The following is a 26,298-nucleotide window of genomic DNA, read 5'->3' on the forward strand; positions in this document are numbered from 1 at the left end:
AAGAATTCGATTGAAAGAATTATATCCGGACATAAACGAGGGTTTCCGGAATCAATTGACGACCGCCGGGAAAAGCCGAGCATCTCCGAAGTAAACCTCGCACTGATGGCGGTGTACCAACATGCACTCTGTATGGTTTAGGTTTTACTGCAGCTGAGTATTATGGAATAGAATGTGCAGCTGTAACAAAGTAATATATATGATTTTGGAAATTAAAATAGTTATTGTCATGATTGGAGGTGTGATGTCACTTTTCAGGACCCCCTGAAATATACACATATATATATATATACATAATACACAAGAGCCATGAAAATCCTATAAATGATATCCTTCTTAAAGGTGCTTAGTGATGTCATCGGTTATAATCGGTGGTCAGTGATGTAATTTCTGTCACATGACTCACTGAAACTTTTGTATTATAATAAATAAACCCCCGTTGCTAAATATGAGGATATTAGAAGTCACCTCGAGTTCCATATAGGGTTGCCACCTTTGCTGATGGCTAAACCCGAGCATGGGGGGGGGGGCAGTGATGTAGGAACAGGCATGATGACATCAGAGGAGGGTACAATGATGTTGGTGGAGTTATGACACCAGGACAAACTTATTGCATCGCTTAGATGTAATCGGCTGGATTTCTATCCAGTATTCTCAATGTTTTAGGGGCAGATTTATCAAGGGTCGAAGTGAATTCGAGGGAATTTTCAAAGTAAAAAAATTCGAAATTTCAAGTAATTTTTTGGATACTTCGACCATCGAATAGGATACTACGACTTCGAATTTACTTCAACTTCCATTCGAAGTAAAAATCGTTCGACTAGTCGATAATCGAAGTACTGTCTCTTTAAAAAAACTTTGACTTCAATACTTCGCCAATTAAACCTGCTGAAGTGCTATGTTAGCCTATGGGGACCTGCCAGAGCATATTTCTAAGTTTTTGGGTTTCGAAGGAAATTCATACTATAAAATCGTTCGCTTCGAAGTACGATCGTATGATCGTACGGTGAATAAAATCCTCCGACTTCGAATGTCAGAGGATTCTATTCGATGGTCGAATTTCGAAGTATTTTCCCCTTTGAAATTCGACCCTTGATAAATCTGACCCTTGATCCGTATGAGTGGGTTTCCTGTATACTTCCGTCTTCAAGTTACCCCCCTCTTGGATACATATCAAACAGTCCAAAAAAGCAAGTTTGTTCTTGTGGACATCTTCCCTTGTGAACTTAATGTTATTGTCCACTGAGTTAATGTGTTCTGTAAAGGCCGCCACTTCATTGGATCTGATTTTAACCCAAGTATCATCCACATACCTGAACCAGTGAGTCGGTGTAGTTCCCTGGAAAGTAAGTAAGGCCCTCTTTTCCACTTCCTCCATGTACAACATGCAACTCTCACAAGTAACACCTGTATCTAGGAGTTGCATGACACATTGGATAATCCTATCACAACTACACAGAATCAACATCTCTGAATTTCTTCAGATGTCACCTGTTTGAAGAGTTACAATGTGCCATTGTAAATGGATTAGTGGAAGAGTTTATATGACGAAAACTTCCCACACCAGTCAGTTGAACTGAAGAAGCTGCTCGGATGAGTAGTGAAACGTCTTCATTGATTACTCAGCAAGTCCAGTTGTTTTTAGATTGACCTATACTAGATATACCATGACCTGGATGAATGAAAATCTTCATGTTCATTTTAGTATGTTATAGAATGTGTTAATTATTTGCCTTCTTTTTTAATTCTTCCTAGCTTTCAAAAGGGAATCACTGACCCCAGCAGACACAATCTATCTAGTTCTGTGAGACTACAAATTTATTGTTAGTTACTTTGTATTACTTAACTTTCTATTCAGGAACTCTTCTATCCATGTTCCAGTCTCTCGTTCAAACCACTGCCTGGTTGCTAGGGTAATTGGGACACTAGCAACCAGATACCTGCTTACATTTCAAACTGGGAAGCTGTTGGACAAATAGCTAAATAATTTTAAAAAAAACACAGAAAATAAAGGGGAGACCAAAAGCAGATTGTTTCAGAATTCCACTCTCTACATCATACTAAAAGTACATTTTCAGTTGATTAACCCCTTTAAATAGTACTGTACTATTTCCATCAACACAAACTGCCACATCCACACATATTGAATTGTGTTTGTCAAGAAGTGCTGTAAGCTCTAATGAGCAGGGGGACATCTTTTTTTTTTTTTTTTTTTGCTCAAAATGAGTTTTATTAAAAAAAAAAAAAGGCAAAGCAGACAAGCATGCATGTGTTAAACCAGGGGGACATCTTTACTTGTCAAGGAATGATCAACATCTAGATATTCATATATAAGTTCCCTAATGGAAAGCCTTGTATTTTTAGCATCCCCAAACATAAAAGGAAGTAAAAAGAAGCCACAGAAATGCTCACATCCTGTTGTTATCATTACCTACCTCTTTCCTACTTTGAAAAAAGGGTCTACCGAAAAATAGTTTTTTTGCATGATAAATTTAAGCACTATCTTTAGGGATTTAGTTCTCTTTAGGGATGCACCGATTCCAAGATTCAGTTCGGGATTTGGCCAAATCCTTGTGCCTGGCAGAACCCGAATTTGCATATTCAAATTAGGGGCGGGAAGGGAAATCATATGACTTTTCATCACAAAACAAGGAAGTGAAATATTTTTTCCCCCTTTTTCCTTTCCTTTCCCTACCCTAATTTGCATTTGTAAACTAGGATTCAGATTCAGCCGAATCCCAAATAGTGGATTTGGTGCATGCCTAGTTCTCTTAATTTCTTACACCGAAACCCCAGTTTGTGTTTATGCCTTGTAAAGCACTGTGTACATCATGTGGCTCTTTTATCAACACTGGGCAAATTTGCCCATGGGCAGTTACCTATAGCAACCAGTGATTCCATTTTTGAAGTCAGCTGCAAGTAGAACAATAAATGCAGCAATAAATGCAGCAATTTGGCCATGGGTTACTGCCAATGGGCAAATTTGCCCAGTGTTGATTTTCTGCCCATGGGCAAATTTGCCTAGTGTTTATAAATGACCCCCACTCTGCTGCATCAATAGAATACAATGATGTCCATACCATTCATGACTGTCACTAGCATAAAAACAAGAATGACCAGAACAAATGCTTCACATCCAACTTTAATATAAATCCATATAAATCTAACACAGTTTGTTAAAACTGGTACCTATATATACACCTGGGAAGTAGAAAGTGCTAGAAGGGGCTGTAAAAAAAGAGCAGGGAATAGAAAGCTTTTGGACATGAGTGTTAGGTAGTAGGCAGGGAAGGAATACAAAAGGCAGGAGATCCAGGGTGAGGGAATGGTTCTCCAGTCAGTAGACACATCTTTCATATTATTGGGTTTTGTTAGAGGCATGGCTCTGGGAAACGTTTGTTTGGCTCTAATGTAATTGTAGTAGGAAAGGTTGTCTATGAGTTGGAAGTGTGGCTTATTACAAACAACACCCCCCAAACACTAGCAGCCACAGCAGTATAAACAGTTAAAAGCTAGCCATACATCTACCAATATATATCTTCACAAGGGCTGCACCCTGCTGATATTGTGTTCCCTAGGTGCACGGTAAATAATTCAAATAATTCAAGAAGAACAGCAACACCAGGATATTTGTATATCAAATCAAAGTGTGTTCATTTTGTGAATGAATAGCCAACGTGACGTTTCGGTCACGTTGGCTATTCATGCACAAAATTAATACACAAATATCCTTGTGTTGCTGGACTTCTTGAAATATATATAATATATATATATATATATATATATATATATATATATATATATATATATATATATATATATATAGTCCAAAAATAAAACTTCTAACAACCTTTTTGCCGTGAGTGCTTCCTTTTATTTTTGGACTTTATATTGAATTGGGTTAGCACCCGGCGAAATGATCGAATGGTGGAGGTGAGTGCCGAGGTTTGAACATTACCTCTGTCGATGCACCATGTTGGCTAGTAATGGTGCAGATAAGGAACTGAAGCTCCTCTTCACTTTCTGCTGTTTCACATGTTCATAATATTTGCATGAAAAATTGTAACAATAGAAAGGCAGCCATACCCTGTGTGGCCCCTCATCCTGCCATAGAAACAATTGCATTTGTTAAGAAGATTTGTCTCTGTTATGCATTGCATTTTACAGTTTCAAACTATTTATTAATGCCAGGACTTATCTACACACCACTCAGTGGGTAACACTTACAGGCAGGGGAGCTCCACCAATGAGGCGAGTTCAGCTACTCGCCTCAGGCGGCAGCGCCCCCCTGGTTGCCAGGGGCGGCAAAAATGCTGCTACTGGTAACTAAGAGCCGAATTTCCGGTTTTCAACCCGGAAATTCGGCTCTTCTAGTGCAGAGAGCGCAGTTGCGATCTCTGCACTAAGAGACATAGACCGCCCCTGCCCTCTCCTGCACTCTAAAGGTGAGTGCCGTGGGGAGGGGCGGAGGCGGCAAAAGAAGGCCGCCTCAGGCAGCATAATGGCTATAATCGCCCCTGCTTACAGGCAGTACAAAAAACCCTTATGGCCTTTTTTAGTAAGTGTAACCCACTGATTATGATGGCACTTTAAGAAGTGATAATGATTTTGTTATGGTAAATTGGCTGTGTGTATATTTTTTAGTTGCTTTAAGTTAGCTAATGTTGATCTTTACTGAATGAGTTGTGCAAATGTTTTAGGCATCAGGTTAGTGAGACTGACTTAGTAGGACCATCTTTATTGCTATGTGTGTGTTAGAAGGTTGTGCTTTGCGTTAAGTAAACTAAAACTGAAATAGCTGCTTTGTGATTGTGTTAGGAGGCACTCTGTCAGTATGCTTTGGCTCGGTGCTTTGGAATTCACTGGGCGGCTTCCAGCGATGACGATGACAACGAATGACTTCGGGGTAGGTAGCCTCCTCCCACTACCCTCCACTGAAATATGCTAGCATCTTTGCCACCCAATGAGATCAGGTGACTGTCATCATGGGTGAAGCGGACATTGGTCACATGACTCCCATGGCCAGAATACACATGGCTGGGTGCCTATAAGAAAAAAAGAAAAAGGGTTATATGACTTCCAGGAATTTGCTGACTGGAACAAGAAGGAATATTGTGATATTTTTGTAAATACATGGTATTCAAATGCCATTTATATCTAATTTTACATTATCATATATGTCATTTGTCATGTTGTATATGATGTGATAAAGTATGACCCAGTTATAAACACAGAAGCGCAAGTGCAATAGCCCATGGTATTCAGACTATGGTCCTTGTAATAGTACAAATTTATTTCAATCTTAGGAAATTCGCTGTAGTGTAGGTTGACAGTGACCATGTTACCTTTGGTTTATTGCAGGGATAGCGGAAGAGGTGAACCTTGCAAAAGTCATCTGCTACAGAGACAAGGGTCATCCCTCGAGAGCGAGAAAGAGCATTAATATCTGTCCCATCCGACCCCTCAGGCCAGACCCCTGTAATGAACAAAGATTAAAAAAGTGAAAGATGACAAACAATGCATACACTTAGGGGCAGATTTATCAAAGGTCGAATTTCTAATATTTAATCGAATAGTCCCAACCCAAAAAATCTAATCAAATTCGAATTGAGTACTCCCTCCAAGAAAAACTTGACATATTCAAATTATTCAACTGGCGTTTTTTCCATTTTAGCCTAGAGAAGGAGTTTGGGGACATTGGTCGCCGCAAAGATGAGGCGATTAGTCGCCAGGCGACCAAATCTCCCCAAAACGCCCAGTGTGGCCTTACCCTTAAGGGTAATTAGAATTAGAACTATTTCCGTGGTCGAGGTGTGATAAACCTCACATTAGAATTTACATTTGAAGTGGTGATTAAAAATCGAATGCGTGGATTTTGACACCAAAAATTCTTTTTACTTTACTATTCGACCCTTCATAAATCAGCCCCTACACTTGCTTTAAAGAAATAATAATTCTTTCATTAAAAGCTGTCTTATCTTAAGGATATTCTGGGTGTAAAGCTGTACATACACCTTGAAATCCACTGGTTTGACAAGGTTGTTAAGCAGACGCAACCCTACTCGATTTGGTCCGCTTGAGAAAAATGGTTTTAAATAAAGAGTACCCATTCCCATGTCCTATTCTTTTTTAATTTAGATGGTGCTTAGCTGGCTGTCATATTCATATCAAGGCAGTGTATGTAGCATATATGTCCGTATCCTTGTTTTAAATATGTATTATATTATTTCTACAATGTGATCTTGTTTGTGATCAGTCTGCTTTCAGTTTACAACTCTGAGATGTGGACAATTTTCTGGAATGTACCCTCACTACACTGCACTTACATTGCATAATAAGGACTCCTTTAAATGCCCCACGAAAAAGCTGCTAATCAAAAATATATTCTGTACTGAGGCTATCTGCAGCATATGTCTTGATTTGACAGATAATGACTTAATTGACAGATATATATGATGTCTGAGCTGAAATACACGTATGGCACCTGTTATCCAGATGCTTGGGACGTGGGGCTTTCTGGGTAACAGATCTTTCCATAACTTTAGGTCTACCAGAAAATCATATAAACATTAAATAAACCCAATAGGCTGGTTTTGCTTCTAATAAGGATTAATTATATATTAGCTTGGGTCAAGCTAACAGAGAAAAAGGAAATAATTTGTATTCTTTTGATAAAATGGAGTCTATGGGAGACAGCCTTTCCGTAATTCAGAGTTTTCTGGATAATGAGTTACCGGATAACAGATCCCATACCTGTAGTTGAAAACCTAAATAATCTTAATGTATCAAACACCATTACATACCTCCTAACATTTTGAAAAAAAAAAAGAGGGACAAAAAAGTTGCCGTACATAGCACTGCAACATTTTTGACCACGCCCATTTCTATGGCCACACCCCCTAATTACCGTGTTAATTTTACAAAATTTTGCAGGTTATGAAAGTCTGAACATATTTCTGTGGTTTTTTTTTCAGTTATTACAGTTTTGCATAAAAGGTGAATTGCCCTTTAAGCTGTGAGTCTAACTTTTCCCAGTGGCCTGTTATCTTATATTGTTGCAATTACTTATTTGCTTATCTAGAAATTGTTACAAAAGTATCTTATCTGCTGCTGTGGCTGTTCTGGGCTCTCTGCCAAAAGCCAATTAAGTTAGAAATTTTGTTTCTTTTTCTGCCTGTTCAGTGCAGAGAAAAATGGGACTGTCCAGTACAAATGAGGGACTGCGGGTTGAGCTGTCAAAAGAGGGACTGTCTCTCTAAAAACGGGACAGTTGGGAGGTATGCCATTAGATATAATTTTGCTTAAACATTTTAGTAACAAAAAAAAAAAAGATCTTGGAAATGCAAAAGGATTATAAGCAATTTGATCTGTGATTGGTTTGATAAAGATTCTCCAGTCAGGAATGTTTTAACAAATTAAAGGGGATCTATGGTCAAAAATTTAAATCCCCTTTGGCTTTGGGGAGTGAATATAAGCATTTTTCCAATCACAAATAAATATTTTTTATTAGCAGTTTTTTAGGTGATTGCAGCTCGATCATATCCTCCACATACCTGCTCCAGCTTCAGCAACACGCAAAACCTTCACAGCCTGTGGTCGTCTCTTCTTCTTGGCCCGCCTGCCTCTGCTAGTCCCGCCCACATACCAATGAAAAATGAGTAGGCAGTGACAGTTTGCAGATGCCTGCTCGATGTGCCTTACCATCACTGCCTACTCGTTTTTCATTGGTAGGTGGGCGGGACTAGCACAGACAGGCGGGACTAGCAGAGGCAGGTGGGCCAAGAAGAAGAGACCGTGGCCGTGAAGGTCTTGCGCGATGCTGAAGCTGTGGGGGATATAATTGTGCTGCGATCACCTAAAAAAATAATTATTTGCTATTGGAAAAATGCTAATATTCACTCCCCAAAGCCAAAGGGGATTTACATTTTTGACGATAGATCCCCTTTAACACATTTATCAGGGCTGATCCAATTCATTGGAATGTGTCTGACTGCATTGATTATGTTGTATTTGGTCGATTATAAGTAATGCTCACAAAAATAGGGCAAATTGTCAGCTACAGTCTGTCGTGTGAATAGCAATGGATTCTGCCACGTCAGATTTCCCCTAGTGACAAGCAAGATGCCTTCAGTGAATATCTCTGACACTTGCCTTGAACTGTACTGCAAAGGATTTCTCACGGAGCTTTACCCTTACCTTTTAACAGCTAAGTAAAGATTACCTGTCTGGCCGGAGCCAGGAACATATACAAGAAGCAGCTTGCAAGAAATAAACACGCAGAGAAGAAATTTTAATTTGCTGATACAACACATTCAAAAGTCAGATGCATGCAACATAAACATATTACGGAGTTCAAGTGCCCAGTGTACAAGAGCAGGTCTATTTTGTTATGAATATCTAGGCCAAACTAGTCACTTTTGTCCTATATCCAATTTTTTAATAGGCAAAATGCTCACAATTGGCCATGTGAACCCAACAGAAAAGTTATATAAGCAAAACAGCCACTAAGATCTGAAATATTAAATCACATACTACATATGCAATGATGGGCGGCCGACATTGCGGGTCGGGTGGGTTCGGGCCGACCTCGCAGCTCTTCTCCTGCTCTCCCCACCCACCACCATCAAATGCTGGTTTCCGGGTTCGTCTTGTATAGACGCTGCACGAGTGGGCGTGGGCCAAGGGAGGGCGAGTTAGGGTCGTGTGCGGGTCGGGGAAATCCCTATACGCTCATCACTACAATGAGGCACAGTTCCAAACGTATATATTTTTTTTTTTACAGGTATGGGATCTGTTATCCGTAAACCCGTTATCCAGAATGCTCCGCATTATGGAATGGCCGTCTCCCACAGACTCCATTTTATCCAAATAATCAAAATTTTTAAAATGTATTTCTTTTTTCTCTGTAATAATAAAACAGTAGCTTGTACTGGATACCAACTAAGATATAATTAATCCTTATTGAAAGCAAAACCAGCCTATTGGGTTTATTTAATGTTTAAATGATTTTCTGTTAGATCTGGAAAACCCCTGGTCCCGAGCATTCTGTATAACAGGTCCCATACCTGAAAAATCCCCAATGATAAACAGCAACAATAACCAAAGCTAGAATATACCCAACAATGGTACATGATCCATTCTGTGAAAGAACAAGAATATGTCCTTTCCAGAAATAAAGTAAACCCTGCAACATTGTGTGCTAAATCAGGGACTAGAAAGGATACATTGGTTGCATTTAACTCAAAAGGAATCTGTTTGCAATCAGTGCAGCCCAGCAAGTTATGTTTATCACATTTTTCAAATAATCTGGTAACCTTTAAAAGACCAGTAACATAAAAAAAAAATAGTTTCTTTTAAACGAAAAAAAAAAAAACACCAAGACAGTTTTCACTTTTAATTCGCAAAGCTTTTATTAAGAAATTACTTACAGATTCTCTGCTTGTGCTCCTCATCAGAAACGGCCACAGGGCGACCATCCATTGTGCGGCGCTCGATTTCTCCTCCCTGCCTTCTTTAGGAGATAGCAAGGGAGGAGAAATCAAGCGGCGCCAATGGATCGTCGCCCTGTTTTTTGAGAGCAAGCGGAGAATCGGTAAGAAATTTCTTAATAAAGGCTTTGCAAATTAAAAGTAAAAACTGTCTTGGTGTTATTTTTTCGTTAAAAAGAAAACCATTTTTTAAAAAAAATGTTTTATGTTACTGGTCCTTTAAGGAGAGGATGACTGTCACTTACCAAAGACATGGTATCCCAGCACACAGGTGTAGGTTGCCCACTCACGGTCTTTACTTTCATACCTGTTCCTGATGAGCTTACACCCTCCAGCAATGTCCCCTAAGGAGATAACAAGCAAACAGTGAGACATAAACAAGATCACGTTGGGGCATATTTATCAAAGTGTGCAAATACAGCTTGCCCCAGTTCATTTAACGAATATTTACATGCTTGCTTTTCACTTGTATAGGAATGAGGCGTATTTATCAAAAGTTCAAAACAGAGCAACTTTTTTCCCTTCTTTCTTCAAGAAAGTGAAATCTCAGTTATAACAAAAACAGAATTCCTAGAATATTACTCATTTCATTCTATGAAAGCACACATTATTTAAAATAACTATGGAAGCATTCATAAACATAACTGTGTTAAAAATGTGTTAGAGTAACTTTATAATATGATCACTACCAGTAATACTTACAATACAGTATTTCATAGTCGCCAGAATTGGACATTATATATTTTCCATCTCTTGACCAGTCCAGATGTGTTATAAAACTTGAGTGCCCCTAAAATCAGAGGTATGAGAAAAATAAGATATGGGGGTTTATTTATCAAAGTCCGAATTTTTCTCAATATTTTCTGAAAAAAACTCTGACCAAATCAGCACTGGTTTTTTGGGCTTATTTATTAATACACTTTCCTGAAAAAAATTTTGCGGGGAAAATAATCATGAAAAATCTAATTTTCACTTTTTTCAGATTTTTCATCCGATTTTCACGTTTTTTTCTAAATTTTGCTAGAAAACGCAGAAAACTTTGGGGTTCTTCCCATTGACTTATATGCAACCTCGACAGGTCTGAGATGCCGGATTTTCAGATTCTGACTTTTCCATCCTCGGGGTTTAATAAATTAGTAATTTTTTTAAAAGTCAGATTTTATAAAAAAAATCAATACATTTTTTCGTGATTTTTGCATTCGGGAGTTTAGTAAATAACCTCCTAAAAGACAAGGAAACAGCATATAGTGCTGTTGAGGGTGTGAGGTAGACAGCAAGGATAATAAATATGAAAATAAATGACAGAAAGCAAGAGATAACATATATGTAATGGGAAAAGAATTGGTTTTAGAAAATACAATATGCAGTACCGTTGCCAAAGAAGAGCGACATTTACATGTATAAGGGATACAGGTCTGGAGTGGGATTCAAAATAGGCCCTGGCATTTCAATTGCACAAAGGCCCCAGCCCACAGCTGCCAATAGTTTAGTTTTAGGGCTCTTACTGACGAGCATTTGAAGCTGCGCTCCCCTGCGTTCCGTTTTTCTGCGTTCAGCCGCAGGGGAGCACAGGCCTTAGACGCATTCAGTTTTTTTCAATGGGGCTGTACTCACACAGGCACATGTAGGCGCCGAACGCAGGTTGAGATGCAACATGCGGCATTTTTCCTGCGTTCGGCGCCTGTGTGAGTACAGCCCCATTGAAAAAATCTGAATGCATCTACTCCTGCGCTCCCCTGCGGCTGAACGCATAAAAACAGAACGCAGGGGAGCGCAGCTTCAAATGCTCGTCTGTAAGAGCCCTAAGAGGTAGGGAAAAGTAGGAGATGCAGGTGGTCTACAAGAAAGGAAGGTGGGTTAGGAAATATGCTAAAATATAATAACAGCAAAACGTACAAGGCAATAAAAGGAAACTATATGACATGGAAATGTTGTGACTAATTAAAGGTTAAAATGGAGGCGATAGAAAGCTGAAGTGTGGAGGGTTGACAGTCTCTCACCACACACTTTCCATAACGTGTATACCGGTGTACTCTGTCAGAGGTAATGCTGTCACCCTCTCCGCGGGGGCTGTCTCCTTCCTCTTGACAGTCTTTTTCTTCCATATAGCTCTCTCTAGAGCACTCTCTTTCCACCCTATGGTCCTTCTGTCCAGTGCTGTATATGTAAATGACGTTGTCATGGGAACCAATAGCCAGGTAGGTACCATCTGTCAAACACAGGGGGAAGTTAAATAATGCAACAGGCAGTTGAAAAGGAGAATTAAAAGAGGTACAGAAATGAAACGTGACTATAAGGGGCTTATTTAGCAAAATCCAAATTTTTCTTATTTTTAAAATTAAAAAAGTTCGTCCAAACTAGAATCCACGATTTACCCTTATTTATCAATAAAAAAAAACACAAAAAAAATCAGATCGATTTTTTTTAATTGTTGCACGAAAACCACGACTTTTTTCTGACATTTCTGACGCCAGAAATGTCAGAATTATCGGTGGAAAACCCTGAAATGTTTGGTTTATCGAACTAAACCTAGCACAGACAATAATATCTTCAAATTGCAAATATCACCTCTGCCATTGACTTCTACAGAATCTAGACAGGTTGAAGATGGAGTATTTTTAGGATTCTGACTATTTGCAGCCTCAGGGTATAATAAATCTCAAACATTTTTCTTTTCTGCCTACAATCACCCCTTTAACCTCAGTCTGTGCTGACAATTAAAGGACTGTAGGAGATAGCAAGGGAGGAGAAATCGAGCGGCTCACGATGGATCGTCGCCCTGTTGCCTTTTCTGAAGAGGAGCGCAAGCGGAGTATCGGTAAGTTGTTTCTTAATAAAGACTTTGCGAATTTAAAGTTAAATGCGTCTTGGGATTTTTTTAAAAAAAATTTTTGCTATAGCTATAGCTGTTTAAGGGAAAAGAAATCCCCCCTCCCCAGCCACTCTCATACCTTCAGCTGGGGAAGGAGGCGAGCGTGGGAATGGGGAGTAGGTGGACAGGGAGGCCCGGTTAGGCATCGCTGTGTGCCAGGCCCCTCCGGAGATTTTCTTTCTGGGGGGCCCAACGCTGGCTAGTTACACCACTGATTACAGCAGATGAAGTTGAGAAATTATACAACTTACACTATTCTTCTACAGCAGGGATCCCCAACCTTTTGAACCCGTGAGCAAAATTCAGAAGTAAAAGGAGTTGGGGAGCAACACTAGCATGAAAAATGTTCTTAGGCTGCCAAATAAGGGCTGTGATTGGCCATTTGGTAGCCCCTATGTGGATTGTCAACCTACATTGAGGCTCTGTTTGGCAGTGCACCTGGTATTTATGCAACCAAAACTTCTCCTCCAGGTCACCAAGCCTGGATTCCAAAAAAAAAACCTGCTTTAAGGCCACTGGGAGCAACATCCAAGGGGTTGGAGAGCAACATGTTGCTCACGAGCTACTGGTTGGGGACCACTGTTCTACAGGATACAAGATGAAGTGTCCGTCAACGGTGTTGTTCACCTTCCAAACAGTTTTTCAGTTCAATTGTTTTCAGATTGTTCACCAGCAATAAAGACTTTTTAAATTGCTTTCCAATTTTATTTTTTACCATTTTTCCAAAACTGAAGTTTAATGTGCCTGTCTCTGTTGTTTCAGTCTGAGAGTGCATTAGTGATGTGAGGGCCAGGCCGAAACCCACGGGTTTGGGCTGATGTCTGCACAACCTTTGTGGGCCATTGGCGGGTTCAGGCTGTACTTTACCATGCACCCATCCTGCCCTCAACCTAACTATTCCCCACTTTAGCCTCCATAGATGGCTTTTTATAGTTTCGTGCCTGCATGTCCCACCCCTTCTGTCATATCAGAGAAGGGCAGGTGTATAAATACTAGCGATCACCCGGTTAGGGTCGAGTGGCGAACAGGCAGGGTTGGACTGGGCTGGCGGGACATCCGGAAAAAACCCGGTGGGTCCTGCCGACCCAGACCCCTCCCCTGATCTGCTGGCCCCCTAAAGAAACAGTTTGCGCCCCACGCAAGCGTTCACCCATGCACGTGGGGGCCCTGGAGGCAGGGTCTCCTTCCTGCGTTATTTTCAGTCTCCTTCCTGCTGCGACCGGCGTAAAACCTAGTGCACGCCTGTGCAGAAGTGCACAAGCTCATGAGAGCGGCAGCGCGTCGAGGGGGGGGGGCAGGGGTCTGGAGGGACCCTGGACAGCAGCCCTGGTGGGCCCCCCAGTCCGGCCCTGTGAATGGGTGGGTTATGGTCAGGGATAATCACTACAGCTCACTGCTGAGTAATCCAGGTGTAGAGTCTGAACTTTTACAACTTTCTACATTAGCTGATACATGTCTCAGCAGCATCTGTGGAATATTAGCAACAGTTATACCAGTATGATTATATATAGTATCAGTTATAACCGCTGCCTTTAATGAAACTCAGGAAATCTGTTCAGCAGGGACAGAGATATGAAATATATCAATTAATGTATTAATTTACAACAGCTTAAAGTTCGGTGACCACCCTCCCAGAGCTGCTTTAGAAAGACATAAGAAGGTGAAAAATGAAATATTTAAAAAAAATCTTTATTTCTGGTGAATTTATGAAAACAACTGAACTGGAAAAAGTGCTGGAAGGTGAACAACCCCTGCAATGAATGAGAATGAGAAAGATATATGGCAAGATCGAGGATCCATCGTTGCTCTCCATTTGTAGTTCTAAATTCACTCTGCCAGTAATTCAAGTAGAATGGGGGCTACAATATGCTTAAAGAATTAAATACCAGCAACACTAAATCAATTCCATGCATCACGTACACCAAGCAAGTGCCAGGCTTTCATTTTTTTCCAGCATGGTTACATTGCTCACTACACACTGTGCTGCTTGAAATGTATTTATCGCTGTCAACATAATTTTTATTCTCTTCTATATCTATTACTTACATTTTTCTGTTACTCACCTGTTGAGTATCTGACTACAGACAGCTGCTCATTTCCATCTGAGTGAATGTAAAGAGTGCAGCGAGACTGAATATCCAGGACCACCCACCTTTAGTAATGAGAAAGGGGAGTCAAATGACAGGGTATAGGTAAAATAGAGAGAAAGCGAAAGAGACAATAATGAAGGAAACACTGCAGAATAAGCTGGTGGATCAGAAAAAGAGCTAAAAAGACATGGCTTGAATAAAGTATTCAGGTATGCATGCAGTTATAAAGAATAAAGGCAGGACTCCTTCGAAATCAAAGAAAGAAATGGTCGAAGGAAAATATATAACAAAACATGGCTTTTAAGTGTAAAAAGCACCTAAGCACTCACCTTCCAGTACTCAATCCCACACAGACTTCTCTGCCGTTGGGATGGAAGTCTGCACACAGGCCAGGATCCTATAAAACAACAAGAGGGTTTACAGTGTGGGACCTTGATGGGAATAAAATGCCTGCTGCCAAAGTGAAAGGCATACAGATTAATTTACAAATGTGGAAGGCTGGGTGTGAAATGCAAAAAACTGCAATTTGGCATTTTTTGCACTTTGCACTCTGCCTTCCATGCTAGAATTGCTGCATATCTCTGTGTTCTGTTTGGAAGTGCAAAGACCTGTGCCCCTCCCCCCATGAATACATCCCTGTCTGCATTTGCCAGTGCTGTATTCATGAAAAGCAGATGGGGGAGTCCTCCTTCTCTCATTGACTATGAAGACCTCAAAGAGGTGCCTACTGGGCATGCTCACTGTCTCTGCTCCAATGGAAATCAATTAGGTATGCACAGTAGGCACCTCTTTGACGTCTTCATAGTTGGAGAGTAGAGTGCTCAGAAAGCAAAAAGGGGCATGGAGCTTCCCACTAGACAAGGAAGTAACTAAAACAACTGTAGTTTAACTGGCTGTGATAGAGAAACAACAGGTTAGAGTAAGTTTAGAGATAAAAAAAAAAGGTTTATGTATTCTTTAAGTATATACATATAGTTCAGTTAGTATAGATGTCCTACACCAAGAGAACTGAGCTCCATTTGTTTTGTATGTAATGTGTTTATCTTACCTCCAGTACACACCCCCAGCTCAGTGTGTGCTCAGTACCATTCCAGAGGCAAAATTGCTTGTCATGCCCACAGGTTAGGAACATGTTCTGAGAAGGATGTGTAGCCAGACCCCACAATTCATCTGTATGCCCCTGCAACAACAAAAATGCACCTCAATTTTACATCCCCTGATTTTAAATTTTCCTTGTGCGCGATTTTGGAAACAAACAAGTGGGCTTTCTGCGCAGCTATGCAAGGACTGTACTTAGACGCAAGCACCTAATGAATGAGTGGCGGTAAATGACCATTACAATGTTTATTATGAATATCAACTTGCCTGTATCACATGTGTGAATCCAAGCTCCAGTGACCCCTTCAGAAGTGCGTTTTTTGTAGTACCAACCAGTAATTCACCTCCAAGGCCCTCAGCAACTGAGCGAACTGTCCCAAAATGCTCTGGTATCTACTCATGAAACAGAACAGAAAGAAAAGTCATTTCAAAAGGAGCTTGTTTGTTGCCCTATTACCTACAGCTAAGGGGTAAATTTACTAAAGGGCCAAGTGACGCTGGTAACGATTCTCCAGCGTTACCGCTTTCAGGCACTTCTAACTAACAGGTGCAGGGGTAACTTTGCTAGCGAAAGAGACAGAAGCTCATTGCACTCTATGGCCGTTACTCCGCAAATTCACTAAGATGCAGTTTTTACTGAACGTTACCTCTTTTGCCAGACTTGCAAAGTGCATAGATCTTCCTCAATCTTCTGTTACATTCATCATAATTTTAGTGGAAAAAGTTACTGAGTCCCAAAAAATGCGGGCGTCTTTTCATTTTTTCAGAGTGATAGTCTACAAAAGTCCTTGAAAAATTTTTTGGGTAACCGGGATCCCTCTTACAGTTTCTAACATATGGAACATAAACTATACAGTGGACTTGTGTAGGGCATTATAACAACTCTATTTTCTTTATTAAGGTTCCCTGGACTTGTGGAATGTGATGTATTTGCTGCAACATATACTTTCATTCAACTTTATAATTTCCCGCTGTATGCAAATTAGCCTGAGCGAAGACCTCTAACGAAGTTGCGCTAGGCATAATTGAACGCTAGCACATCTTCGCTTAGCCCTGGACGCAACTTCACGTTTTAGTAAATTACCGTTGTCTGAGCAAATTTTCATCTGGCGAAGTGTTGCAATGGCTGCGAAGCCGTCGCTGGCAAATTTTCGCCTGCTTAGTAAATTTACCTACATGTCTTTGAGATGTGAGGTATTGCTCTGAAGAAAAGTCTTTGCAAAAACAATCCTCCTCCTTCTTCTTCTTCTTCTTCTATTTGGTAAAATGCCATAACTGTTACATTTAACAAGCCAGTAGTGTTACTAAGGCACTGGGTGATGCTATTAGGTAACTGCTCCACTGAATTTCCATTACTTCCTCACCTCACACTCCTTTAACTGGCTCAGTGTTTCGCTCCATAGAACCACACGTCTGTCTTTGCCCCCTGTGCTCAGTACTAAACCACCACGAAGGGCGGTAAGTGTAGACACGCTACCCTCATGAGCCCGGGTGTGACGTACTATCTGATAGGTGTCTGAAAAAAAAGTAGCAAAGAAATGGTTAGAAATGTGTGGATGAACATGATGCAAATTGTGTTGCTATAGGTCATTCGTTGAATTTTTATTTTAAATGTACACTTCGGGTCAGTTTAATTTGGGTGAATTCTCCAGCTGAAACAGAAGTGCTGGCCAAATACTTTCATGGCTTGCAATACTTGGAGGCAGGGATTCACTCTTATAGCATTATGTCCCATAATTGATTATAAGATTGTCTTAAAGCCAAACCATCCTCACCAGAAGAACACCAATCCCCCCCAAAAAAAATAAAAATCCAGAAGCCAGGCTAGACAGTCAGGGCATGTTTCAGCCAGAGTCAGAAACAGACAGAAGTTTAAAAAAGAAAGACTAAACTAGGAACTCCAGGCAACGCCCCCGACTGGAAGCATATTAGTCGTTTTAATGGGATATAGGTAGCAATTTACACATGTTGCAACATTTAATAAATGCAATAAATCAGGAAAATGAGGCAACAGAGATGTAGAGATGTATTCAGGTCTGGATAAGGAATTGCCTACACAAATTAAGATCCTTGTCAGGTTTATGAATGCGTATAACAAAAATTCTAATTCTAAACTGAATTGACTGTTTACTACACAATTTCAACTTAGGGCTATTGCACACAGGGAGATTTGTCACCATGGTTATTTTCTTCTGACTCTTTGCAGCTTTTAAATGGGCATCGCTGGCCCCTTCTAAAATAAAAATGCTCTGTAAGGCTACACATTTAGGGGCAGATTTATCAAGGGTTGAATTTCGAGGGTTAATAAACCCCCGAATTCGACCCTCGAAGTAAAATCCTTCGAATATCGAATTCAAAGGATTTTACCGCAAAATAAAAATCGAATCGAACGATTTTAAGCGATCGATCTAAGGATTTTTATTCGATCAAAAAAAAGCTTAGAAAAGTGCTGGGGAAGGTCCCCATAGGCTAACATTATTTTTTTATTCGAATTATTCACTCGAGCTTAGTAAATCTGCCCCTTATTGTTATTGCTACTTTTTATTACTCATCTTTCTATTCAGGCCTCTCCTATTTATATTCCATCCTCTTATTCAAATCAAGGCATGGTTACTAGGGTAATTTGGACCCTAGCAACCAGATTTCTGACAATGCAAACTGGAGAGCTGCTGAATAAAAAGCTAAATAACTCAAAAACCTTAAATAATAAAAAAAAGAAAATTGTCTAAGAATATCGCTCTCTACATCATACTTATAATTAATTCAAAGGTGAACAACCCCTTTAATAAAATCATAAAATTGAGGACATTTTCCACAGTTAAGTTGGACTGCCACAAGTACTAAGTTTTACTAAATGATATTCAATGGAAAGTCTTTTTCGGGAGATTTGTTGCCCATGGCAGTGAAGATTCAACTTCAACAAATCTCCCCATGAGCCATAACCCTTATGCATTTCATGTACAGTAGAACCCAAACTTTACATTTTTCAGTGGATGGCATCAAAACAGCGTAAATTATGGCATCCATAAAATCGAATTTTGAAAACTGTGGGAAAAAAAATTACGGCATTTCCAGGAAACCGTTAAATCTGGGTACATAATATTGGGGTACTACTGTATGTATAGATTGAAACCTTACCTTTTGCTCCTTTACCCAAAGTCCTAGTATCTGCTGCACTTCTTCCCCAGGTCAAAATCTGACCCTCTGAATCTCCAGTCAGCACATCCCCTGTTCGATCAAACAGTAAACACTGTACATACCGTGGCTTCTTGTATTTCTACAAAGGGAAAACAAGTCAAATAACTGAAAACCAAGGAGATTCCAAAATAATTTTTCTTTGCTGGGTACATTGTGATAAAAGTAATGATGCATGTGTGAGAGTAAACAGGTCAGGTTAAAAGATAAGGGGAATAAGCATGGGGGATTAAGCGTCATGAAGTAAGGCAATAATAGTTAGGAAATGCTGCATACAGTATCAGTGAGTCAGAAGGTACCAGGTCACCTCACCCCAAAGATCCCCTGCTTCTTAGTAAGGGAAGTTCCACTCCATGTCCAGAAATGCACATGAGATTTGCCCACAGTGACAATGTTACTGCTTTCCACTGGGTTAAAGGCCACACATAGGACAGGCTCATTAGTGCTCTGCAAAATAAAACAGACTCTGCTATTTCATGTCATTGGAAACATTTCAGACGCTTACTGCAACTTTCTTGTCATCCTAAAACAATGATTGCCCTTCATACTCATACACACATTGTTGCTTTTTATTTGAATTGAACATTCATGTGAACAGCCCATACACCATCCATTCTTTCCTAAATACAGCCCCTTTTTTTGAAAACACACAATCCACACAACATACTGCACATTCTGTACTCTCGCAGTGCAAAAGTAATTCACACACACACATCAGTATATAAAAAAGCGCAGAACTTGTTCCAAGTACACTTTTATTGACACAACATGTTTCATACTCTGTCAAGTGTAAAAGAGCCATGGGGCTTGAAACATGTTGTGCCAATAAAAGTACACCTGCAGCAAGTTCTGCGCTTACAGCCTATTTCTTGTAGCTTGTGTGTGAATTACTCTTGCACAGCAGGCGGAGGTGCTCACATGATATAGGCAATTTAAATACCTCTGTATATGGACTACACACCAACCTACACTGCGCATTCTACCTTGGTTTCTGCTATTTTGTTTCCTCGTGCTGTGTCCCAGACCGAAAGCACATGGTCATTGCAATCATCCACAACGCAGAGAAATGAACCAGAGTCCTGGAGGAAACATTTAAAAAAATGTGAGTGGAGAAAGGAAACTCTGAGAAGGGCTAGTAAAAGTTGTAAAATGCTTACGGCTGTTGAAAAGGCAAGACATCCCACACCCCTCTCGAAGAAACCAAGTCCAATTTGATGTAATATCTGGAGGGTGCAAGAATCCCATATATACACCATGGGCTGCAGAAAAAAGATAAGAGAAAAAGAGAAAAGATTTATGTACAAAAAATGCATTAATAACTGTCACATATATATATATAATGTTATCTTTATATGTTATATAAAGCTATATGAGTAAAGTCCATGTGTCTGTTCTACTTATATATGTTATCATATCATCATTGATTTATATACAGGTATAAGATCCCTTATCCGGAAACCTGATATCCAAAAAGCTCAGAATTACGGAATGGCTCCCATAGACTCCATTTTATCTAAATAACCCAAATTTTTAAAAATGATTTCCTTTTTCTCTGTTAATATAAAACAGTAGCTTGTACTTGATCCCAACTAAGATATAAATAATCCTTATTGGAAGCAAAACCAGCCTATTGGGTTTATTTAATGTTTAAATTAACTTCTAGTAGACTTAAGGCATGAAGACCCAAATTACGGAAAGATCCATTATCCGGAAAACCCCAGGTCCCGAATATTCTGGTTAACAGGTCCCATACCTGTAGTGCCAAATAAAAGCAAAATGAATTCACAAACAAGTATCCCAGGGTCCCGCTAATTGTACTGATGATTGTTGATTTGTGAGAAACCTCTATCTGTTTCGAGTGCCTGACTATAACAAGTTTTATTATCACGAGAAGCTGTAGCAGAAATGTTCTTTTGTCACTGGAGAATGATGGTAGTAGCAAGGATAGGAAAAACGCACAATATCTATGAAGTCTCCTGTATACCCACTCCTGAACTCCTGCACTTAATTAAAAAAAGACTATGTATCTTACCACGCCACCCTCTATGTGGGAATTAGGAATTTATGGATTTTTACTAAAACTTAACTTTTATATAAAGTAATTTAAAATATGATATGTAGATATTTCTAAAAGTCTGATGCTCATTAGTTGAGGCAATGTAAAGGGATGTATTAGTTACATGCCAAGCTCAAACCATCTTAGGTAGGTGCCAAGTAGTTCATTAAGGGTGGTGGCACACAGGGAGATTTAGTCACCTGCGATAAATCTCCGCTTCTGCCTTCCCACCAGCAAGAATGTGAATCACAGGCAGGATGGCATAACCGTCGCTTTGGTTTTCTAATGAAGATTTATTGCAGACGACTAAATCTCCCCATGTGCCACCACCCTAGAGGGGTGTTTCACCTTTAGTTATGTTATAAAATGGCTAATTCTAAGCAACTTTTCATTTGCACTTAATTTGTTTTATAGTTTTTGAATTATTTGCCCTATTCAACTCTTTCCTGCTTTCAAATGGGGGTCAGTGACCCCCATCTAAAAAAGCAAATGCTCTTTAAGGCTACAATTTTTTTGTTATTACTACTTTTTATTATTTATCTTTCTTTTAAGACCCTCTCCTATTCATATTCCAGACTCTAAAGGTGGCCATAGACGTTATAATTCTGATCTTTCCTGGAAAAGGTCTTTCCAAATAAGATTGTTCATTTCAATACACACGTGTAGAGCTGAATTGTCAGATATACAGGTAGAAACAATAGATTTCTACCTGTATCTGATGATTCAGCACTAAAAATGGCCGACATTTGGGTGCCTTCAAAGTGATCGACGAGCGGACCGATATCCATATCTTCTGCCGAAAATTTTTTAATACGATATTATCGGTGCGTCTATGGCCACCTTTATTCAAATCAATACATGGTTGCTAGCGTCATTTGGACCCCAGCAACCCGATTGCTGAAACTGCAAAATAGAGGCTGAATAAAAAGTAAAATAACAAAAAACACAAATCATAATAAATTAAAACCAATTGCAAATTGTCTCAGAATATCATACTAAATGTCTCTACATCATACTAAAATGTAATTGAAAGGTGAACTACCCCTTAAATACCTTGGAATCAAGGGTTACCCCTCTGGTATTGTAAATTCACAATTTTGGATTTTAATGTGGCAGCCTGTGGTTTTATATGCATCTACTAGTTGGATATAAAGTGAAACAGCAATCCTGAAAACCAAAATCATGCCCACAAGACAAAACACAAACACCCTTGGTGGCCTATATGCTGCAACCCTGAGCCCATAGTTGGGGGAGAAACACAAGTTTCAGCAGCAAAATCGCACGGTCCAAGAGACAACCAGCATAAACGGAATAAATCATAAAGCATGGATCCAAGGAATCTTCATTGATAATTCATGTTTATTTGATACACTTTTGCTGAGATAGCACTTCCACACTAAAAAAATTGCCTAGATGTTCTTTGATACCACCCTCTCTTGGGAATGATGAATATTACTAACTTTGGAGATCATAAGCAAATACAGCTTAGTTTTAAAATGCTGATATAACTTTAAATATCTGGTGAGATCAGCTATAAATTCATTTACTGTTTAATTTCACATACCAAAAAGTGTCTTGTGCAGCAGTGATAAAGGGATCGGGCTAATGCAGTACAAATAATATGGAGGCTTTCTAAGCTTGCTTTTCACTAGTATTACTGTTGTGCTGTGGGCCGAGGGGTCAGCAGAACTCAGCGGCAACATTGCACTGAACCTGTGGGAGGTTGCATGAGCACATATAGAAAGCTGTAAACCATTTGCTAGACCATTTGCTAGAGCTGCTTTGTTTGAAAGGACCTCCCTCTTTTTAATAGAAATGAACTATCACCCAAAAGCTGAGATGGATACTGTGGTAATCATTGTTTGTTGTTGGACTTATGAACATTAATGTGAACATGATCTTCTTTTCACCAATTTAGTCGTGTAGTATGCGTTTCTTTAACGGCGTGACCACATTTGGGATGGGAAAATTGCCTACAGGGTTGGAGGAATGACGGAAGACATCAGATTTAGAAAGCTGGAACTTTCCCAGAGTACCTGCAGGAATGTGGTTCTGAATGGCCTGTGCATGTAAAGTGGCTGGGTGAGTGGAAATATATACAGTACCTATATTTAACAATATTCTAATAGTGCTTGTGTAAATAAATGCAATCTGCATATTGCTTCAGTTAAGAAAAATACAAATTTAAAATTAAAAGAAAGGCAGAACAAATTTAGAATTATTTCATGCACAGAAAATATATGTAAGACGTGTAACAACAACAGTCCAGTTCTTTATCACCTGAAAACATGCAATACTTCAGGCTCTGATATTCTCACCTTACCATCCTTGTCTACTCCAGCTGTTTGCCCAGAAGCCACTCTAACGCCATCAGGATGAACGGCTAAACTGCACAAAGAAAGAACAGAAAGAAAATAAATTTATGCTATCGTTACACAGGTTGTCACTCTTCTGAATAATCATAGGTAAACATTTATACTATTGCTGCTTTTCTTTCGTCCTGTCAAATTCTTCTGTTGTTCTTGACTGCTTTCCTACCTTTACTTCACTTTCCAATTTACTTGATTGCAGTGATATTAATTTTTTGGTTTATATTGATTATTAGATCCATAGAACTGATGCCTAATCATTCTACCCAAGCTGGTCAAAGATCAGGCTATTTACAAACGACAAGAGTTGGTACTACATATACAGTACATCAGCTAGACCAGTTGCGGGTGGGGGCTAATAAGATTTATCATGAAGCAGACTGCCAAAAAGAAGCAGAGCTAGTGTAGGAAGGCAGCCAAGCAGAAATTATGGGAAAAAAAGACAGGATGTCCTTGCATGGTCAGTTCTGATATACAGTATAAAAGATCACAGAGTTGCAATCCTGGCCAGAGTTGGGTTAGGGTAGGAAGTTTGTGCATGTATGCAGATGGCAGTAGTCCTGGTGGGTCTGGTTACCCAATCCTCTCACCTGAATATGCACAGTGCCACAGGTTGCGTTTGTGCAGCAACGCAATGCAATTTTCTGCACATGCAGAAACTGGATTGATGGTTAAAGAAACGGCGTGTCTCTGTCACCCTGCTGATCTGCATATACAATGAACAATGCCACTGCCCTTTCTAAAAGGTTTCGTTTAAGACGCAAAACAATGTGTAACAAGATTTAAATGATTTGTATTCTTAAAATCCAAACATTAATTACTGTGTTTGGATGAGAAAAAGTAATTTTCTGCACCTGGACAGAAACTTGACAGATGATTAAACAAACTGCGTTTCTGTTACCCAGCTGATCTGCCTATGCAATGCTATAGGGCTTCACTATACTGTACATTCCCTTGGTGTGTATAATATATGCAGAGTTTGCTGGAGGTCTTCCCCGCAGAGTTTATTTTAGTTTAGGAGATTTTGTAATAATGGTTTTTGTCTTTGTCTAACAATGGATTTAATATATCTCCTTTCACTTCAACCTTAAACTAAAGGTGGCCGTACATGCAGACCCGGGCTGGCAATCTGTGGATTTTGGCAAATGCCTGATGGGCTGCTGTAAGATGCCATAGACAGTCACTATTTAATGGGCTGGTGGGGGGTTGTTTGGGCTTGTTATGCCTGTTATGAATCCTGGAACTTGCTTTCTTGGTGAGGTCACCAAATGAGCAGATCTGGGCCCAGTTTGGACCAAACATGGCCCTAGGGATAATGATGTGATCATCCATTGGGACCATCTGAGATCCATTAGAGGAGGACCGCTTAAACGTGCTCCTTGTCCACCAGGTGTTTCAAGCCTGCCTGACTAATATCTGATGGTAGGCCCCATATACACTGTACAAACTCACGCGCACACTCAGGCCCTTTCTGCCACAATAACGCTTGGTGCACAGCTCTTCAGGGAGACGGCCCTCCCAAAATATACTGATAGGAAACAATACAGGCTGGCACACAGAGCTATTCAAACTGGGGTGCGACCCCTGGTACGTTTATTGCGTCACAACGTTTCGGGGGCGTTCCCCCTTTGTCAGGTGTGACGAAGGGGGAACGCCCCCGAAACGTTGTGACGCAATAAACGTACCAGGGGTTGCACCCCGGTTTGAATAGCTCTGTGTGCCAGCCTGTATTGTTTCCTAGGCCCCATATACAGCCAGCTAAGCATCCAACTCAGTCTGAGGGTGCCAAATCAGCAGCTCTTTCCTCTTTCCCATTCTCCAAACCATCAATTGCCATCATTATAATCTTAAAGGGGTTGTTCACCTTCCAAACACTTTTTTCAGTTCAGATGTTTTCACCAGCAAGAAAAACTTTTTTCTATTGCTTGCCTTTTTTTTTTTTTTTTTTACAGTTTTTCCAGAATTGAAGCTTAAAGTGTTCCTGTCTCTGGTGTTTCAGTCTGGCAGCTCAGTACTGAATGGTTACAATTTGCTACATTAGTTGATACATTTCTCAACAGCATCTCTGGAGTAATAGCAACTATTGTATCAATTCTAACAGTTGCCTTTAATGAAAGCTTGGGATTTTGCTCACCAGGGACATAGATAAGAAATGTATCAACTAAAGTACAGAGCTGCTTTAAGGGGCGGATTTATTAAAGATCGGTTGTATTTATCCCGAAAAATTTGAGTTTTTGAGGGTATTTTTCAGTCAAAACTTGAATTTTCGGGTAAAAATAAAATCAAAATTTTCAGGGTTTTTAAATCAAACTAAAATTTTTAGTTATTTATTATACCCTGGAAATAGCTTGAATCCGAAAATATTCCAGCTAAAACCTGTCGAAGTCATGTAGAAGTCAATGGCAAAAGGTCCCTTCAACCATTTGGAGATGTTTGTAGCCTTCATGAAGTTCCGTTTTTTTCGGTGGGTTTTGCTCGAAAACTCTAAAGCGATTCAAGTTTTTTTCCCTGAAAACTCAGTTAATTCATGTTTTCGGGGTTGTTCACCTTGCATTCGCAAATTCAAGTTTTTTCCATTCAAGTTTTTCCTTAAATCGGAAAATATTCAAGTTCTGAGTTCATATTAGAAAAGCTACCATAGAAAATAGAAAGTAATTTAAAAAATGTATTTATTTCTGTCTTTATTTCTGAAAACAACTGAACTGAAAAGAGTGTTGGAAAGTGAACAAACTCTTTAATGTAAGTTACATAACACAATATTATTATAACATAAAGGGGACTTAAACAAACAAGATTTACAGGATGAAACACTAGGCCATTTAAATAAAAGAATTAAAAAACACATACTATTACTGTACACAACACAACATAAATGTAAGAATGTATGTATAGCATTTGGGTAAGGCAAAACATGTAGAAAGCCAGCCCACTCACCAGCGTACACAATCCGTGTGCCGAAGAAAATGTCGCTGGGTTCCACGGGAGACATCACAGATAACGATAACACAGGCAGTGAAGTATATTACCTCTCCTGACTGCAGCATTCGGAGGGTACATCGGGAATCCCGACCACGGCAACCATAGCTAGTGACTCAGTAAAGAAAGAAACCTTGATAACTATGGGTGGGTA

At 39.7% G+C, this 26,298-nt stretch overlaps 1 protein-coding gene across 2 annotated transcripts in view; it reads right to left on the minus strand.

The window, feature by feature from the left end:
- Positions 1-3,801: 3,801 nt before the first annotated feature.
- eml3.L (echinoderm microtubule associated protein like 3 L homeolog) overlaps positions 3,802-26,298 on the minus strand; it is a 51,798-nt gene continuing 29,301 nt past the window's right edge. Inside the window, exons 8-23 of one of the 2 annotated variants that reach the window (XM_018257655.2) lie at positions 26,103-26,252; positions 23,118-23,187; positions 19,901-20,002; positions 19,727-19,822; positions 19,056-19,190; positions 18,687-18,825; positions 16,913-17,064; positions 15,816-15,941; positions 15,499-15,630; positions 14,780-14,847; positions 14,424-14,512; positions 11,489-11,697; positions 10,191-10,278; positions 9,734-9,832; positions 5,346-5,476; positions 3,802-5,045 (exon numbers count right to left, since the gene is read on the minus strand). In XM_018257655.2, coding sequence (XP_018113144.1) covers positions 4,860-5,045; positions 5,346-5,476; positions 9,734-9,832; positions 10,191-10,278; positions 11,489-11,697; positions 14,424-14,512; positions 14,780-14,847; positions 15,499-15,630; positions 15,816-15,941; positions 16,913-17,064; positions 18,687-18,825; positions 19,056-19,190; positions 19,727-19,822; positions 19,901-20,002; positions 23,118-23,187; positions 26,103-26,252 — 1,972 coding nt within the window. In that variant the 3' untranslated portion in view covers positions 3,802-4,859. Of the gene's footprint in view, positions 5,046-5,345; positions 5,477-9,733; positions 9,833-10,190; positions 10,279-11,488; positions 11,698-14,423; positions 14,513-14,779; positions 14,848-15,498; positions 15,631-15,815; positions 15,942-16,912; positions 17,065-18,686; positions 18,826-19,055; positions 19,191-19,726; positions 19,823-19,900; positions 20,003-23,117; positions 23,188-26,102; positions 26,253-26,298 lie in introns of those variants that run through there. The other variant, XR_001935243.2, reaches the window with a different exon arrangement.

The sequence above is a fragment of the Xenopus laevis genome, chromosome 4L (assembly GCF_017654675.1).
Source record: "Xenopus laevis strain J_2021 chromosome 4L, Xenopus_laevis_v10.1, whole genome shotgun sequence".
Taxonomy (NCBI): domain Eukaryota; kingdom Metazoa; phylum Chordata; class Amphibia; order Anura; family Pipidae; genus Xenopus; species Xenopus laevis.